The sequence below is a fragment of the Triticum dicoccoides genome, chromosome 5B (assembly GCF_002162155.2).
Source record: "Triticum dicoccoides isolate Atlit2015 ecotype Zavitan chromosome 5B, WEW_v2.0, whole genome shotgun sequence".
NCBI lineage: Eukaryota > Viridiplantae > Streptophyta > Magnoliopsida > Poales > Poaceae > Triticum > Triticum dicoccoides.
In genome coordinates this window covers 41,164,317-41,182,002 of record NC_041389.1, presented here as the reverse complement: position 1 = coordinate 41,182,002, position 17,686 = coordinate 41,164,317, and the positions used below count along the sequence as shown (strand labels likewise).

General features: G+C 43.0%; 1 protein-coding gene across 1 annotated transcript; it reads left to right on the top strand.

Moving 5' to 3' along the window:
- Positions 1-2,763: 2,763 nt before the first annotated feature.
- LOC119305119 (syntaxin-132-like) lies at positions 2,764-6,392 on the top strand. The gene is made up of 12 exons (XM_037581729.1): positions 2,764-2,781; positions 3,424-3,531; positions 4,189-4,245; positions 4,347-4,395; positions 4,475-4,563; positions 4,664-4,737; positions 4,864-4,906; positions 5,409-5,495; positions 5,597-5,674; positions 5,762-5,842; positions 5,933-5,998; positions 6,205-6,392. The coding sequence occupies exons 1-12, from the start codon at positions 2,764-2,766 to the stop codon at positions 6,382-6,384; spliced, it is 930 nt and encodes a 309-aa protein (XP_037437626.1). The 3' UTR covers positions 6,385-6,392.
- The last annotated feature ends 11,294 nt before the right edge of the window (positions 6,393-17,686 follow it).

The window sequence follows — 17,686 nt, the reverse complement described above, 5'->3', positions numbered from 1 at the left end:
CAGAACTTTACAGTTCTTTCAGGTAGTAGAGATATGTGTCTCAAATAAAGTTCAAGTAATATAGGAAAAATATTGAAGACATATGTACAAGCTTAGAGCATCTCCAACAACGGCGGCAAAAAGCCCGCGCGCGGTAAACTGCCATTTTAGCGTGCGCAGGACGTTTTCGCGCGCTCCAGCGTAGGCGGGAAACTAGCGCGCGCGGGGAAAAAGCGGGAGCTCGCGCGCTAGATTTGGCGCACCGCTTCCGGCGTGCCTATACATTGCGACGCTCGCCACGCGGCCTCCCACCGCTATCCACACTGCCACGCGCTCTCTCCCCGCTTCCTCTGCCGCTTCCTCGCCACAACCGACGCGCCACCACCACGCCACCATGTCTTCGCGCCGCCGGGGATCTTCGGGCTACCGTGGCGTCCGCGAGCGCCCCTCCGGCGCCTTCTCCTCTGAGATTCGATCCGGTGACGTCCGCCTCGGCCTTGGCATGTTCGAGACCGTGCACGAGCGCCCACGTGTACGACGCGGCGGCGTGGCAACTCCAGAGGCCTCACGCGCAGATGAACTTCCATGACATCTGGACGCGCGAGCAGGCACATGCCGTTGCCCCTCCGCCTCGTCTTATAACAGACCAGGACCGTGAGGAACACCATCGGTGGCAGCGCCGCCTCCTCATCGCCGAGGAGGACGAGCGGGCCATGGCGGAGTGGCGCCGGCTCTACTCGCAGGACGTCGCCGACGAGAACTCCTTTTGGGCGGACAGGACGACAAGGCGCCGCGCGGAGCGGGCGGACAGGCGGCGGCGGAAGGCACTCGCGGAGGCGTAGGGCCATCTTGTTAATGTAGGTGGAGAGTCGTTCTTTGACTCAGATGATCCGTATTGGTAAGACGCGTGGCTCGATACCTCGGACGACACCGTCGAGAATGATAACTACTCGGAGTAGGTTCTAGTTGCACCGTAGTCGTTTTTATCGCGTTGGACTAGTTTTTTTATCTATCTATGCCATGAGTAACTATGTACGCATTGTGAAATATCTATGTATCGTTTTTTATCTATTTTAATCTATGCATATGTTTTTTTATTAGTTCGGAGTGCATATGTTGTTTGTGTCAGAAAGCGCATGCAGTTTTTTGCAGCAGCTGCTGGAGCGGCTCGCACGTGCTAAAATTTGCAGCAGCCGCTGGAGCAAATACACCCCGCCGCGCTAAAACAGGCGATCCGCGCGGTGCAAATGGGTTTTTAGCGCCCCGCGCGTAGCGCGGCTGTTGGAGATGCTCTTATGTCATAGAAAATGATTTTTGTGAAATCAATTGAGTGAAAATTTGAACTTATGTTTGTAAGCAGTGTGCCACTATTCCTTTTCTATTAAATGTAGTATTTGAACTATTCCTTTTTCGCTGAAGTTATATAGTTTGTAACACTATGCAACAACACATGATTATGTGTTACTGCATCAGTAGTTTGTAACACGGATGGAGCAACACAAACTTTTACGTTACTATGGTAATGTGCCGGTAACACATTTTTGAATCTTATAAACTATGTGGTACTGTCCAATCTGCAACACACATGATGTGCTACCGTAATTTTTCTTCGAAACATGTTTTTATATGTGTTGCATGATTTTATTACTTAATCTTTGTTTTGTTGTAGTGCACATTCCCCAGTTTGATCCATGATAACCTCTTAATGGTTTCTACCCTACAAGTAATGAAAACGGTGCAGATCCTCGGCCACAACGAGGTTGGCTCGCCGCACCAGGGGGACACCAGCTATACCGGTCACGATGAGGCCAGTATGTCAGCGCTCATGGACGCTGCAGGATGGAACCTTCGCATCATCATCACACACGTCCGCAACTTCTAGATCACCGGCGATGCGAAGCTATACACCATCGACGTGTCTTTCTCCGATAAAGCAAACTACAACTTGATATGCCGACGGGGCAATGTCAAGTCATTCAGTCCGACATTGATAAGGCGGACACCCCAAGGCCGGGCACCGACAAGGCGAAGGCCGTCCACATCTTCATCAACGGACATTGACACAACGGAGGGATATGGCTAAGCATAGCCGAAGCGATGGACATATCGCCCTCCCCTTCCACTTCATCACCATATCATCATCGTCTACACCAAGCTCATGGAGAAGACAAGACCAAAAGACGAGGACCATTGCAGCAGCTTAATCGGAGGTGGTTTGCGAGATTGACTCGCAGGCTTTATTAATTAGGAGCTTCTCGAGGCCCCGTGAACTAGAACCTCACATTCGTCAAAGTCACATTGGCCGCTCCAGCAGGTCATGGAGCGTCCTTCAGAGGTTTTTTTTTTTGCAATTTTGTTTCTAGACACAAGATTAATAAAATACATTTTTTCTATATCATTTCTTTGTGTACGTAGGTACATTGGCATGCCCGCGTTCCGTTTTTATTTTGTCGTGTCAAACATTCATTAAAGAAAATACATTTTTCTAGAATAAAAAAGCACATGACGTGGCCAGCCCATGTGAGGGAGCCATAGGCCTTTCCTCAACTATTCCACGCTCAAGATGTGGAATAGAACGTGTCCTATTCTTTGCACGCTGCAAGGAATAGTGGAGCCTGTACAAGGAAAGAAAAGAAAATGAAAGGAAACGAAAGCTAGCTAGCAGCCTAGCACACGAGGCGTACCTCCAGCTAAACCCTCACCGCGCCGCCGTCCGTCTGTTCCTTCCTCCGTCTCCTTGCTGCCCCGCCGTCTGTTCCTCCCGCCCCGCCCCGCCCCGCCGCCATGAACAACCTACTAACCGTAAGCTTCACGCCGCTCAATTGCTTCGCCGAGGCCAAGCGCACGAGCTTCAAATTCCTCAAGGAACCGTTCGCCAGGAATCGGCTTAGTTGCTCTGATCTGCTTGAGCTCCAAGTAGCAGGATTTATTTGCCCCTCCTTTTAGGATCTGCTTGCTCTTTTTGTGTGTGCTATCAGCAGTGGGCTGGTTTCTCTTGTCTGAACCTCTCCAGGAGGTTATTCTTATTTTAATTTGTCCCAGCTTTAAGCTTAGAAAGCACTCTAGTCTCAAAATGCCATTCACTGTTGTTTGTTAGGTTGAAAACAACACGTAATGTGACCACATTATATTACTTATTACATATATGGTCGCCGACTCGCCGTCATGTTCTGATTTTGAAAGTGACATCTCAAATACTCTTTTTGAGCAGTTTATCTCTTCTGCTAGCAAGTATAAGCTTTAGTAATACTCTTTTGGGACCAGTTATAATAATGTCAATGCTTTATTTCCGCAACGATCCTATCCTATTGGTTTGGTTTTAGCTGATGATGAAAGTAGCAGCACAATCGGCTCTAATGTCAGAACGAATTCATAGCAATCAAGCAAGCCTTCATGCAGGTGCTTCTGTGCACTACATGTTCTCTAAACACTCCGATTTTGCAGGATTCCTTTGAGCTTCCCCCGTGGGATTCCTCAAGAGATTGGGGGGATGTTGAAATGGGGATGCATCAGCCCGGCGCCTCTGATAATTTAAAAGGCTTCTTCAAGAAGGTGCATGCGAAACTCTCTACTAGTCTCCAAGCTTTTAATTCTGGGCCCATACGACAAACATGTAGGCTGATTATCAGTTTTGGGGATTTACTGATTAAACATAACATATCATTTTTCACACATATCATCCGATATTGACCGAAATATCGACCGATTTGGCCGATATCTGACCCTATATGACCACTGATATAGACCGGTACGTCGATGAACACTATTTATCATAAAGTAGTGAAAAAAGATAAAGTATGTACAACTCCATCTTATTATCAAAAAATGCATAATATTTTGTAGAAACACATATATAACATATTGTTTTTAATATTAGAGTGACGATTTTGAGAATCTGTCTAGGAATTTTCTTAATTAATAAGTTCACAAACTGGGAATTTCAATTTTCTGGAGCATTGACGCCATACATTTTGTTTTACTAAAAATACATTTTTGAACCAAAATATTGAAAAACTAATCCAAATATATTTTCTCCTATATATCTACATATCGTCTGATATATCACCCGTTATCCGACATCCGATATGTTCAAGCCAAACCGATACAAACCCGATATATGATATTTTGAACCTCGCTATTCTCTAATGTTATCTGTCCATTTTTTGCACTTTAGAATAATCATGTGATGTTGCTTTCATACCCACACAGGTTCATGGAATCAAGAGCCTAATAGCTAAGCTGACGAGTCTCTTGACTAAGCTCCAGGTCCAACCCAATCTAATTTCCTTATTTCTGCTTCTTCTTATGTTATTGCTCAAATATTTACTCTCATAGTAATAATGGAATCTGTGTGCCTTTGCTTGCAGACTGCAAATGAGGAATCAAAAGCAGTTACAAAAGCAAGCGCCATGAAAGGTTACAGCTCCAAATCTTATCTTAATGAGTTGAAAATTTTGCTTTACGTGTAGTCACGCACAACAATACATTTTTGTAGCAATTAAGAAGCAAATGGAGAAAGATATTGATGCAGTGATGAAAATTGCTCGTATGGCAAAAACAAAAATTGATGAACTGGAAAAAGATGTATGTTATTCTTCTTTCCTAGCTGTATCCGCATCTGCATAAACTAAAAAGACGGATATGCTGCTTATGGTTTGCTCTTTGCCCCTATGCTATGTCACAGAACTTATCCAACACGGAGAAACCTGGATGTGGGAAGGGCTCTGCGGTAGATCAATTAAGGGAACAGACTACTGGGTAAATTAAATTTACTGTTGATTTGTGTTTCCACTTTCCAGTCTCTTGCCTGCATGAATTAGCCTCTCCTTTTTTGCGAAAATGAATTATTACTTATTCACTGTGCTTACTGATTGATCTCTACAGAGCAGTGAAAAAGAAGTTAAAGAAACGGATGGACGATTTTCAGGTAGTGCTTCCCTCTAACTTGAATGTCCAAATTGACATGTATGTGATGATTTTCCTTTTCTGTCTGTGAATAAATAAATGTTCCCTCTAATGCCTAATCGTAGTCTTTAGATACACAAAAAAAAACTTAAAACCAGTCATTATTTCTGTTTACTACTTGGGCTATTTGATTTGATATTCCCTCATAGAGCAGCAGGGAGAAACTGCTCTGCTTTCGCATGTCTATGAGCCATCCAAGCATTCAGCTATATGAATTCTGAAACATCTGGCTGTTCATAAGCAGTGGAAGTGGCTTCGTTGATGCTTATATATTCTAAAAAGTAAAAGAAAGAGTTTTGCAAATTGCCCTCCTTTCGACTTTCAGTAACTTTACAAGAATGTTTCTTAGCCATTATGGTAGATTATTGATAGTATGCTATCAGCCTGATGTCTCTGAAGGTGAAATAATATAATGTAATCTTGCAACTATGTGAGTGACATGGTGTTGTTACCCTCTGATGCAGGTATTGAGAGAATCAATCCGGCAGGAGTACCGGGAAGTTGTTGAAAGAAGGGTATTTATTGTAACTGGTAATCGCCCTGATGAACAGGTATAGTTGCACCTTTTTTTTATGGTTATTGAATTTGAGATTCTTTTTCTTTCTATTGCTTATCTTACAGTGTGCCTCTTCTGTTACTTTGGAATCTGCAGAGAATTGATGATTTAACCGAGACAGGGAGAAGCAAGCAAATTTTCAAAGATGCGGTTCAACAGCAGGGGAGAGGCCGGGTATATACGAGTTATAACTCGGTCATTATATGGACACTTGTGGGAAAATGCATCGAAATCTCATTAGGATAATTTTCCATGTTGCAGATACTGGATACTGTTGCTGAGATACAAGAGCGGCATGATGCTGTAAGAGATCTAGAGAGAAAGCTTGTGGAGTTGCAGCAGGTTACCTTTCATTTGCATAAGCTATTATGCAAGTTTTTAAATAGTTGACACCATGATATGTGAACATACTTCCTGGGTTTTCGCTTGTAGATAGTCCTGGATACGGCAGTATTGGTTGACGCTCAAGGAGACATGACGGACGACATAGCGAAACATGTAAGGCGACGAACTTGTGAAAACAACTTTATTCTACACCCTCCGTCCCAAAATAAATGCCGCTGATTTATTACAACTAACTTTGTACTAAATCAAAGACACTTATATTTTGAGACAGAGGGAGTAATAAATAGACCTAACCGGCTTTGTCAATAAAGCAAGCTAACGACTCTGATGCTGGCATGTAATTTGTTTGTTTCTGCAAGGTTTCAAAAGCTACCAACTACGTACAGGAAGGTGTGGAAGCTCTCCAGAAGGCAAAGAAGCTTCAGAAGAACTCGAGAATGTGCATGTGCTCCGCCATAATAGTTCTCCTGCTGATACTGGTTATCGTCGTACTGGTGGTTATCAAGCCAGGGAAGAAGAAACTCTTGAGCACGACCTGAAACCCAACATCTCGGCACGGCAGAATATATATATCATGGTTACCGTTCTTATTTCCTGTTTACAATAAGAGAGCATCCATCTAGTATGAGTTTTCAGTTTGTATGGCCAGGTCCTGTATTTGGAAGAGTTTCTTTTGAATGATGAAATGCCCCTCTAACACCGAATTATCTCAAGCGTGCCTACACATAGTACAGGTACAGGTAGAATGCCGGTACAATACATTCTCACAAGCCGGCATGCAGAGACACAGATCCTTGGAGTGACATCCTTTGTCAGCTTGTTCTTTCTGTGTAAGAAGCAACTCCATTCCTGAAAATGAACGCCATACTGGTACTGCTCTATATATAATCTCATTCAGTGATCTCTGTACAAGACAGCAGTAACCGAGTGGTAAGAAAATACTGGAACTTCACTTGCCCAGAGTGCCAGATATGCCTACGAATAAGCGCGGGAAGCGGAGACATAAAATTACTTGTCAACCGAGATATAGTCTGACTATTTATCAGATACACCACTGTCATGTCCTTGCGGTAAATACGTCAAGTGTGTAAACCAGCTTTGAGCACCACTCATCATCATCCATCTCAGTGAATAAGAGCATGTCCTTCAGCAATAAATCATCATTTCAAATCTGACATGCAGGTAACAAGATGGAAAAGGCACCTCTAAATCGAGGCTTTTGAACTTTTAGCATGGTGTAAGCACATCATTCAACCAGTACATAACAAGGAAGTGAAAACAGTTCCATCAGTTATCTTGAAACTAAACATAACGTCTCCCGCAAAAGAAATGAAGCTAAACATACCGTGTATATAGCTCCATAAGATGATCAATTTTTTCGCACTCACTCTCAAAAAGCTTTGTAACCTGATCCTTCTGTAATAACACGAGGAAATCCACAAAAAAATAACAAGATCGTGACGGCTTGAATTTAAATGTTGAACTGTTTGCTCCTGGTTAAGCAGTTGCCTAAGAAATCGGTTGGGCCCAAACCTTCTGAGTCGCTGGTCTTTATTGCGCATAGATCCAGATTCGGGTCTTTTGGCTTGCTTTGATGACGTATGAGGTTGTGAGGGGCCTAGCTTCCCGTCTTTGTCTGCGTACGAACGGCCCACCGGGTGCTAAGCAATGCTTTTACCCATGGTTTGTCTACCTGGATTCTCCCTAGTGCAAACCCTTGTCGGCTGGCGCCCGTGGGGCACAGTGGGTAAACAGTAACTGATCATCTTCACGCGCTTGCCTGACCAGAGCAAAGTAAGCAGGCATAAAGGACAAATGTTTTCCCACGCTCCCGTGGTCCCCACTGGCTGGTTTCGCTCACATTCGAAGATGCCTTGCCTGCCCGGACTCTTGTCGTTGCTATTCCTGGCCAACTAACGATTTTCGCATGTCCACTCGGCTTTTGGCTGCTGCGAGACTTGTCCGGTTTTGGTATCCTCCTGCTTCTGTCGTGACGAGTGGGTGTCAGGTTGCCCTGTAGGTCCACCGGTTGGTCTCATTCAGATCCGAGGGAGTCTTATTCGGCCTATCACCGTTGTTGGTCCTGGCCATCTAACACGTCTTCGGATGCCAGCTCGTCTTTCCATTGCCGCGGGATGTAGTCAATTTCAGTGCTCCTTTGCCTGTGTCATGCCAGGTGGATGTTGGGCTTTCACACGACGACATCAACACGGGTGGGAGCACATGCCATGGGTGTTTCAATTCTTGTCTTCTTGGATGTTGGTCGGTGCGTGATGGAGCAGCTATGGTGTCCGTTATGGCACTCCTTTCTCCGACCCAGCCGCCCTAAACCACCCACTGCACCCTGGAGTGTGCATCAAGCAAAAATCACAAATAAAGGGACCGGACGGTACAACCCATAGCTCAGAACTGTACGTAGCGGTTGGATGTGATGCCAACCGTGTAATAGGACGTGACCATCAGCATGGCTCTTCGCCCCGCATGTACAACAACCGGCTACCCAGCAACGTGCCCTCTCCTTCCATCCACCAACCAAAACCAACGCACCAAACCACCATGGCGACTACAACACCTCCAAATGCCTGAACCAAAGTCCATGTGCTCCAAGTATCGAAGCAAAACACGAACCCAGTGACCAGTACCAGTACACCCGCATCTATGAACAACCCGTGCAGTGCATAAACTCAAACGATTAAGAACACGTATATAAAGGGTAACATAACGACAACTTTATATCTCGTTCAATAAGTCCACAAGTTATGCAATAAACTTAGCTTGAATAAACCCGGGCAATTAAGAACATACAAAAAAGGCAATGCCAAACAAAACATCTCACTCAAAAGTTCTTGCCCGGACCATTGACAACATCAAACAGACGTGCATTGCCACACATTTCATGTTTCCAGCATGCCCCCCCCCCCTCCCCATCACGCGTAAGACGAACTCTACGTAGCTCCAAGAAGCACGTGCAAAGCCCAGCATAAACACGACATCCAACTATGCAAGACAAAGAAATACAAATTAAGCTAGTGAGCACTAGGCCTGATACAACTACATATAGGGAAAAAAGGAGGCGACACACGAAGGCAACGCCACCGCCAAAGGCAAAAATGTTGAAATATATTGCCCAAGAGTGTTGAAATATATTGCCCACCATTATCCATCAGTTTGGACTTTTTGATGAGTTGGCTGGGGTATGAGTTCAATATGGTATCCGAGCCAGGAGGTCTCAAGTTCAGCAACCTGCCAATGCAGTATTAAAACAAAAAAAAGATTATGCGGCCTACATCGATCCCACGTCTAAGGACTAAATAAGCCTAGACGTGAGAGGCAGTTTTGAAATATATTGCCCAGAAGTGTTGAAATATATTACCCACTTCTCTTCATCAATTCAGACTTTGGATGAGTTGGCTAGAGCATGAATTCAATAAACAGTGCACGTATATAAACCTGAGGTGCTATGAACAACCAACGGGACGACGTACGCCAATGGTGCCGAGTAAGCTCGGAGCGATCTCGGCTCCACCGACAACACCAAGTAGGCTCAAAGCCTTCGGCAATGAGTAAGCTCTGATACATCTCCAACATATCTACTTTTCCAAACACTTTTGCCCTTATTTTGGACTCTAACTTGCATGATTTGAATGAAACTAACCCGGACTGACGCTGTTTTCAGCAGAACTACCATGATGTTGTTTTATGTGTAGAAAAGAAAAGTTCTCGGAATGTCTGGAAATCCACGAAGGCACTTTTTGGAATTAATAAGAATTTTTGGCGAAAGAATTAATGCCAGGGAGCCCACAGCATGTCCACGAGACAGGGGGCGCCCCCCTAGGGCGCGGCCTCCTATCTTGTGGGCCCCTTGGACCTCCACCGACGTCAACCCCAACTCCATATATTCACGTTCGGGGAGAAAAAAATCAAGGAGAAAGTTTCGTCGCGTTTTACGATACGGAGCCGCCGCCAAGCCCTAATCTCTCTCGGGAGGGCTGATCTAGAGTCCGTTCGGGGCTCCGGAGAGGGGGATTCATCGCCGTCGTCATCATCAACCATCCTCCATCACCAATTTCATGATGCTCACCGCCGTGCGTGAGTAATTCCATTGTAGGCTTGCTGGACGGTGAAGGGTTGGATGAGATTTACCATGTAATCAAGTTAGTTTTGTTAGGGTTTGATCCCTAGTATCCACTATGTTCTGAGATTGATGTTGCTATGACTTTGCTATGCTTAATGCTTTTCACTAGGGCCCGAGTGCGATGATTTCAGATCTGAACCTATTATGTTTTCATGAATATATGTGTGTTCTTGATCCTATCTTGCAAGTCTATAGTCACCTATTATGTGTTATGATCCGACAACCCCGAAGTGACAATAATCGGGACACTTCTCGGTGATGACCGTAGTTTGAGGAGTTAATGTATTCACTATGTGTTAATGCTTTGGCCCGGTTCTCCATTAAAAGGAGGCCTTAATATCCCTTAGTTTCCACTAGGACCCCGCTGCAACGGGAGGGTAGGAGAAAAGATGTCATGCAAGTTCTTTTCCATAAGCACGTATGACTATTTACGAAATACATGCCTACATTACATTGATGAATTGGAGCTAGTTATATATCACCCTATGTTATAACTATTGCATGAGGAATCGCATCCGACATAATTATCCATCACTGATCCATTGCCTACGAGCTTTTCGCATATTGTTCTTTGCTTATTTACTTTTCCGGTGCTACTGTTACAACCACGACAAAAACCCAAAAATATTTATCTTTACTTTTGCTACCATTACTATTATTATCATACCACTTTTGCTACTAAATACTTTGCTGCAGATACTAAGTTATCCAGGTGTGGTTGAATTGACAACTCAACTGCTAATACTCAAGAATATTCTTTGGCTCTCCTTGTGTCGAATCAATAAATTTGGGTTGAATACTTTACCCTCGAAAGCTGTTGTGATCCCCTATACTTATGGGTTATCTAGACTAATTTCTGGCGCCGTTGCCGGGGAGCATAGCTCTATTCTCTGAGTCACTTGGGATTTATATCTGTTGATCGCTATGAAGAACATGAAAGACGCTAAGACCAAGATTTTGCCCTCAACTACGAGGGGAGGTAAGGAACTTCCATCTAGCTCTGCACTAGATTCTCCTTCCGTTATTAGTAGGCTTGCGACACCTAAACCTGCTACTGCTATGAATTCTGATATGTCGCATGTTATTGATGATGCCACTTCTGCTATGCATGATGAAACTACTTCTGTGCGTGATACTACTTTGCCATTAGGTGAATTTCTTGATGAACAACTTGCTAGAGTTAGGGGGAATGAAAATATTGAAGAACCTATTATTGATGATAGTGATGATGAACATTCCCCCAATGATTATGTATTACCTGTTGTTCCTAAGGGTTATGTTATGAATGAAGCAGCTGCTATGGAAATTCTTGCTTGCAATGATAGAAATGATCTTAAGAAATTATTAGCTAAATGGAAGCAGTAGTCTCTTAATGCTAGAATGAAACCCGATCCTCCTTTTGCTACTTCACCTATCTGTGTTAGTGATAAGGATTATGAATTCTCTATTGATCCTGAAATTATTACTTTAGTTGAATCTGATCCTTTTTATGGCCTTGAACCTGAAACTGTTGTGGCACATCTTACCAAGTTGAATGATATAGCCACCCTGTTTACTCATGATGAGAAGTCTCACTATTTATATATCCTTAAGATATTTCCGTTCTCATTAAAGGGTGATGCTAAGACTTGGTATAATTCTCTTGCTCCTGGTTGTGTGCGTAGTCCCCAGGATATGATTTATTACTTCTCTGCTAAATATTTCCCTTCTCATAAGAAACAAGCTGCCTTGGGGGAAATATGTAATTTTGTGCAAATCAAAGAAGAGAGTCTCCCACAAGCTCGGGGGAGGCTTCTCCGGTTACTTAATGCTTAGACTGATCATCCTCTTAAGAAAAATGAAATACTTGATATCTTTTATAATGGACTGACCGATGCTTCCAAGGACTACTTGGATAGTTGTGCTGGTTGTGTTTTCAGGGAAAGAACAGTCGACGAAGCTGAAATACTATTGAATAATATGTTGGCTAATGAAAATAATTGGACTCTCCCCGAGCCAGTCCTGAAGTAACTCCTGAACCAATTGAGCCAACTCCTGAGCCTATTCCTAAACCCGCTCCGAAGAAGAGAGGTGTTTTATTTCTCAGTCCTGAAGATATGCAAGAGGCAAAGAAATCAATGAGAGAAAAAGGTATTAAAGCTGAAGATGTTAAGAATTTACCACCTATTGAAGAAATACATGGTCTTAATTTACCGCCCAAAGAACCACATTGTCTTGATAACCCGACACAGGTAGTGAAGGTAAACTCTCTCTATAGATATGATAAAGTTGAAATACCCTCTACTAAATTTCATAGCCCATGCTTAGATGAATTTGATGACTTTATGGCTAGACAAGAAAGTTTTAATGCTTATGTTGGTAGAGAGTTAAACAATAACGCTTTTGAGATAGGACGTGTAGGCGATAATCTGGCTAGAGTTAAAGATGAACTTCACCGTGTTAGCAAATATGCTTCTATGGTTGCTACTCAAGCTGAGCAAGTACTCAAAGCTCAAAATGATATGCTTGATGAATTAAATAATAAAAATGACTTTGCTGTAAGAGTGGCTACTAGAACTGGTAGAATGACTCAGGAACCTTTGTATCCTGAAGGCCACCCTAAGAGAATCGAGCAAGATTCCCAGAGAAATAATTTAGAGGCACCTAGTTCTTCTAAGAAGAAGAAAAAGAAAGACGATAGGACTTTGCATGCTTCTAGTGAACCTACTGTAGACACACCTGAGAATCCCAATGATATTTCTATCTTTGATGCTAAAACACAATTAGGTGATGAACATGAACCTAGTGATAATGTTAATGATAATGTTCATGTTGATGCTCAACCTAGCAAAAACAATGATGTAGCAATTGAACCTGCTGTTGATCTTGATAACCCACAATCAAAGAATCAACATTATGATAAGAGAGATTTTGTTGCTAGGAAGCACGGTAAAGAAAGAGAACCATGGGTTCAGAAACCCATGCCCTTTCCTCCTAAACCATCCAAGTCAAAGGATGATGATAATTTTGAGCGCTTTGCTGAAATGATTAGACCTATTTTCTTACGTATGCGCTTAACAGATATGTTGAAAGTAAATCCTTATTCTAAGTATATGAAGGATATCATTACAGATAAAAGAAAGATACCGGAAGCTGAAATTTCCACCATGCTTGCTAATTACACTTTTAATACTGCAGGGGCTGTTATTGATTGCAACAAAGGCAATGTCACTTTTCATGTTAATGGTAATGAGCATACGGTACACTTTTCGAGGAAACAATCTCAAGTTCATAGCATCAATTCTATTGAAAAAGTTCCAACTATCATTTTTGGAGGTTTTGAATTTCCTCTTCCTATTGTCAAGAAAAAAAAAATGATATTCTTATTGTTGGGGATTTTCATATCCCCGTTGGGGTAATGTAGTGTTATTCGAAATTTCTCCGGTTCCGTGTTATTCGGAATGAGTTTGTTAACAAGACTTTATCAACCTTGTTAGCGGGTTCATTTTGATGATCACGAGATGGATGAAACTAGAAGGCACAACCTTCTGTACCCTCTTTTTACTTTCTGTTATTTAGAAGAAATAAAGCAAAAATAGTATTATCTGTCTGTTTTCTGATTTATCCGTGCATTAAAAAATAGTCCGAAAATAAAAGTGCTCCTAATGCCCTACAAATTTAGTATGATTTTTCTGGAATATTTGAGGATTTTAGGCACTGAAAACACTGCAGGAGGGGCAAGCACCAGGCCACGAGAGAGGAGGGCGCCCCCCCCTATAGGGCGCGCCCCCTATCTCGTGGGCCCCTGGTGGCTCCCCTCCACTTATGCCAGCACCCACACACTTCATCTTCTACCCCAAAAAATCCCCATCCAGCTCAAGCACGAGTTCTAGCTTGTTTTGCTGCGATTTTCGATCTCTTAGCTCAAAGCTCCATTCACAAAACTGCTTTAGGAGATTGTTGCTTGGTACGTGACTCCTCCATTGGTCCAATTAGTTTTTGTTCTAGTGCTTTATTCATTGCAAATTCTTGCTGCTTAGGTGACCATGTTCTTGAGCTTTCATGTTAAATTTTTGAGGTCCCAAGCAATTCCAATGCATGATATATGCTCTAGGCACTTGTAGGAGTAGTTGCTATCAATCTTGTTTAGTTTTATCCACTTTTATTTTGAAGTTACTAAAATTTCAGAAATTTTCAGAAAAAGAAATATGCTTAGAAGAATGTACCAAGGAGGTTCCTCAGCAAAGAAAGGGCCAAGAATTGCTATTCATGAACCAGATGTTAATTTGCCAAGGGACGCAAATGTACGGGTTTGTGAGTGGCCATCCGCTGATTTTATGGTCAAAGTAGGCTTCAAGGAGGAATTTGACGCATATGTGCGTAATGCCGAGCTGGAGAAATTCTTACAAGATAAGTGTCCTCAATATTATCACTTGACCGATTCCTTTATGCGGAGGTTCGAATATATTTCTGCGCGTAATTCTCCTAGTGTCATGTTTGATATTTATGATACATCGTATACCATGGATTTAGAGGATTTTACAACTACTTGCAAACTCCCTCAATGGGGTAATATCAATGATCCTTGCAAATCTGAATTTAGAGATTTTCTTGCTAGTATTACTGTGGGAGAATCTAGGAACATAACACAAGCTACCATAGGGAGCATTCATTTTCCCGCTATACATTATTTTGCTCTCTTTATTGGTAGATGCATTAACGGCAAGGACGAGGCATGTCACATGTGTGTCCCTGATCTTTGTGTCCTCAAGAGTGCAGTGTCAGGTTTTAAAGGTTATAACTTGGGGGCAATAGTTGCACGTAGCTTGCAGAATAATAGTAGAAGGGGAGATTTCTTTGGAGGAATTTATGCAACCCGTGTGGCTAATTTTCTTAATATAGCTCCACGAGAGGGGGATATGATTGTACCTCCTGTTTATTTGGATAAGAAGTTATGTTTGATCATCATTTTCTTGAGAGGAATGAACAATTCCTCCATTATCGACTAACCTATGATATACCCAACGTCGTCCCTGTTACTCTTCCTGCCCCCTACCTTTTTGATTATCAGGCAAGAGGAAGATATGTTATCACCAGGGAAGAAAGCATCTGAATACAAGAGGGGAATGGAAGCAGCTCGCCAACACGCTGCTGTTCAGGAGGCTGTTGCCTCTGCATCTCAGTACAATCCCAGTTTCACTTATGGATATCAGCCAGGCGGTCCTTGGTACTAGACCAACTTAGACCAAAAGCCTAAGCTTGGGGGAGTACGTATTTCTCACCGACTTTACATTCATGTTCACACACTAGTCGTCGGTGCTCATACTCTTTCATTGTATTATTCATGCTAGTTTAAATTTCTTTTTCTCGCTTTCTTCTTGTGTGTTTGATAAACCTTAAGAAAAACCAAAAAAATTAGTTAGTTTAAATTCTATGCTTGCAATAGAATTAAAATGAAAACCCAAAAAGATTTCTAGTTCTTCTTTTTACTTGTTGGGAGGTTTCCCATGTAAATAGTTTTATTTTCTTTTTCTTTCCTTTGGGGGTCGAGAAGACCATCTTGAAAATTCTTAGTGGCTCTTATATGCATGATTGTTTATTTAATTTAGAGCCCATATTACTTGTCTTCTCTCTTGGGTTGAATGCTTGCAGATTCTAGCTTAGTCCAATGCACATGCACTCTTATTATTATACACATCGTTCGGTCGTGCAAGTGAAATGCAATAATGACGATATATGATGGACTTATTGGGATGAAAAAAGCTGGTATGAACTCGACCTCTCTTGTTTTTGTAAATATGATGATTCATCGTTCCCGAGTCAGCTATTATGAAGTAAACATATTTGCAATGACATTTAGAGATTATAGTTGCTTGTGCCATGCTTGATTAGCTATGAGTTATAATGGTTTACCTTGAGTGCCAACATGCTATTAGAATGATTATGATGTGGTATGATGGGATGATATCCTCCTTTGAATGAATTGAGTGACTCGACTTGACACATGTTCATGCATGTAGTTGAATCAAATCAACATAGCCTTCACGATATTTATGTTCATGGTGGATTATATCCTACTCATGCTTCTATTCGGTGTGAATTAATTTTAATGCATGCTTACGACTGTTGTCGCTCTCTCAGTTGGTCGCTTCCCGGTCTTTTGCTAGCCTTCACCTGTACTAAGCCGGAATACTGCTTGTGCATCCAAACTCCTTAAACCCCAAAATTGTTCCATATGAGTCCACTATACCTACCTATATGCGGTATTTACCTGCCGTTCCAAGTAAATTTGTATGTGCCAAACTCCAAACCTTCAAATAAAATTCTGTTTTGTATGCTCGAGCAGCTCATGTTACAACTAGGGCTGCATATATCTTCCATGCTAGGTGGGTTATTCTCACAAGGATTGGACTGATACGTCTCCGTCGTATCTATAATTTTTTATTGTTCCATGCCAATATTATTCACTTTCATATACTTTTTGGCAACTTTTTATATTATTTTTGGGACTAACTTATTGATCCAGTGCCCAGTGCCAGTTCCTGTCTGGTGCATGTTTTATGACTCGCAGAATATCCATATCAAACGTAGTCCAAACGGGATAAAAACGGACGGAGCTTACTTTTGGAAAATATGGAAAATTCCAGAAGAAAAATCCACGCGAGACGGTGTCCGAGGTGGTCACGAGGTAGGGGGGGCACAACCTACCCCCCCAGGCGCTTCCCTGACCCTCGTGGTCCACCCATAAGGCGGTTCACGCTCTTTTTTTGGCGCAAGAAAGATAATTTTATGAGAAGGATCTGGGCGAAAGATTCACCCCAATCGGAGTTACGGATCTCCAGATATAAAGGAAACGGTGAAGGGATAGAATCTGAGAACGCGGAAACAGAGAGATAGATCCAATCTCGGAGGGGCTCTCGCCCCTCCCAAGCCATGGGAGCCAAGGACCAGAGGGGAAACCCTTCTCCCATCTAGGGAGAAGGTCAAGGAAGAATAAGAAGAAGGGGGGCTCTCTCCCCCTTGCTTCCAGTGGCGCCGGAACGCCACCAGGGGCCATCATCATCACCGCGATCTCCACCAACACCGCCGTCATCTTCACCAACATCTCCATCACCTTCCCCCTTCTATCTACAGCTGTCCACTCTCCCGCAACCCGCTGTACCCTCTACTTGAACATGGGGCTTTATGCTTCATATTATTTTCCAATGATGTGTTGCCATCCTATGATTTGAATGAAACTAACCCGGACTGACGCTGTTTTCAGCAGAACTACCATGATGTCGTTTTATGTGTAGAAAAGAAAAGTTCTCGGAATGTCTGGAAATCCACGGAGGCACTTTTTGGAATTTATAAGAATTTTTGGCGAAAGAATTAATGCCAGGGGCCCCACAGCCTGTCCACGAGACAGGGGCGCCCCCCGAGGGCGCGGCCTCCTATCTTGTGGGCCCCCTGGACCTTCACCGATCTCAACCCCAACTCCATATATTCACGTTCGGGGAGAAAAAAATGAAGGAGAAAGTTTCATTGCGTTTTACGATACGGAGCCACCGCCAAGCCCTAATCTCTCTCAGGAGGGCTGATCTGGAGTCCCTTCGGGGCTCCGGAGAGGGGGATTCATCGCCGTCGTCATCATCAACCATCCTCCATCACCAATTTCATGATGCTCACCGCCGTGCATGAGTAATTCCATTGTAGGCTTGCTGGACGGTGATGGGTTGGATGAGATT

What these genes read in the sequence shown, in the direction of transcription:
- LOC119305119 (XM_037581729.1), top strand. An exon ending in TAAAAGGCTTCTTCAAGAAG is followed by an intron (nt 3,532 to 4,188) that starts GTGCATGCGAAA and finishes ATACCCACACAG; the next exon opens with GTTCATGGAATCAAGAGCCT. An exon ending in GTCTCTTGACTAAGCTCCAG is followed by an intron (nt 4,246 to 4,346) that starts GTCCAACCCAAT and finishes CTTTGCTTGCAG; the next exon opens with ACTGCAAATGAGGAATCAAA.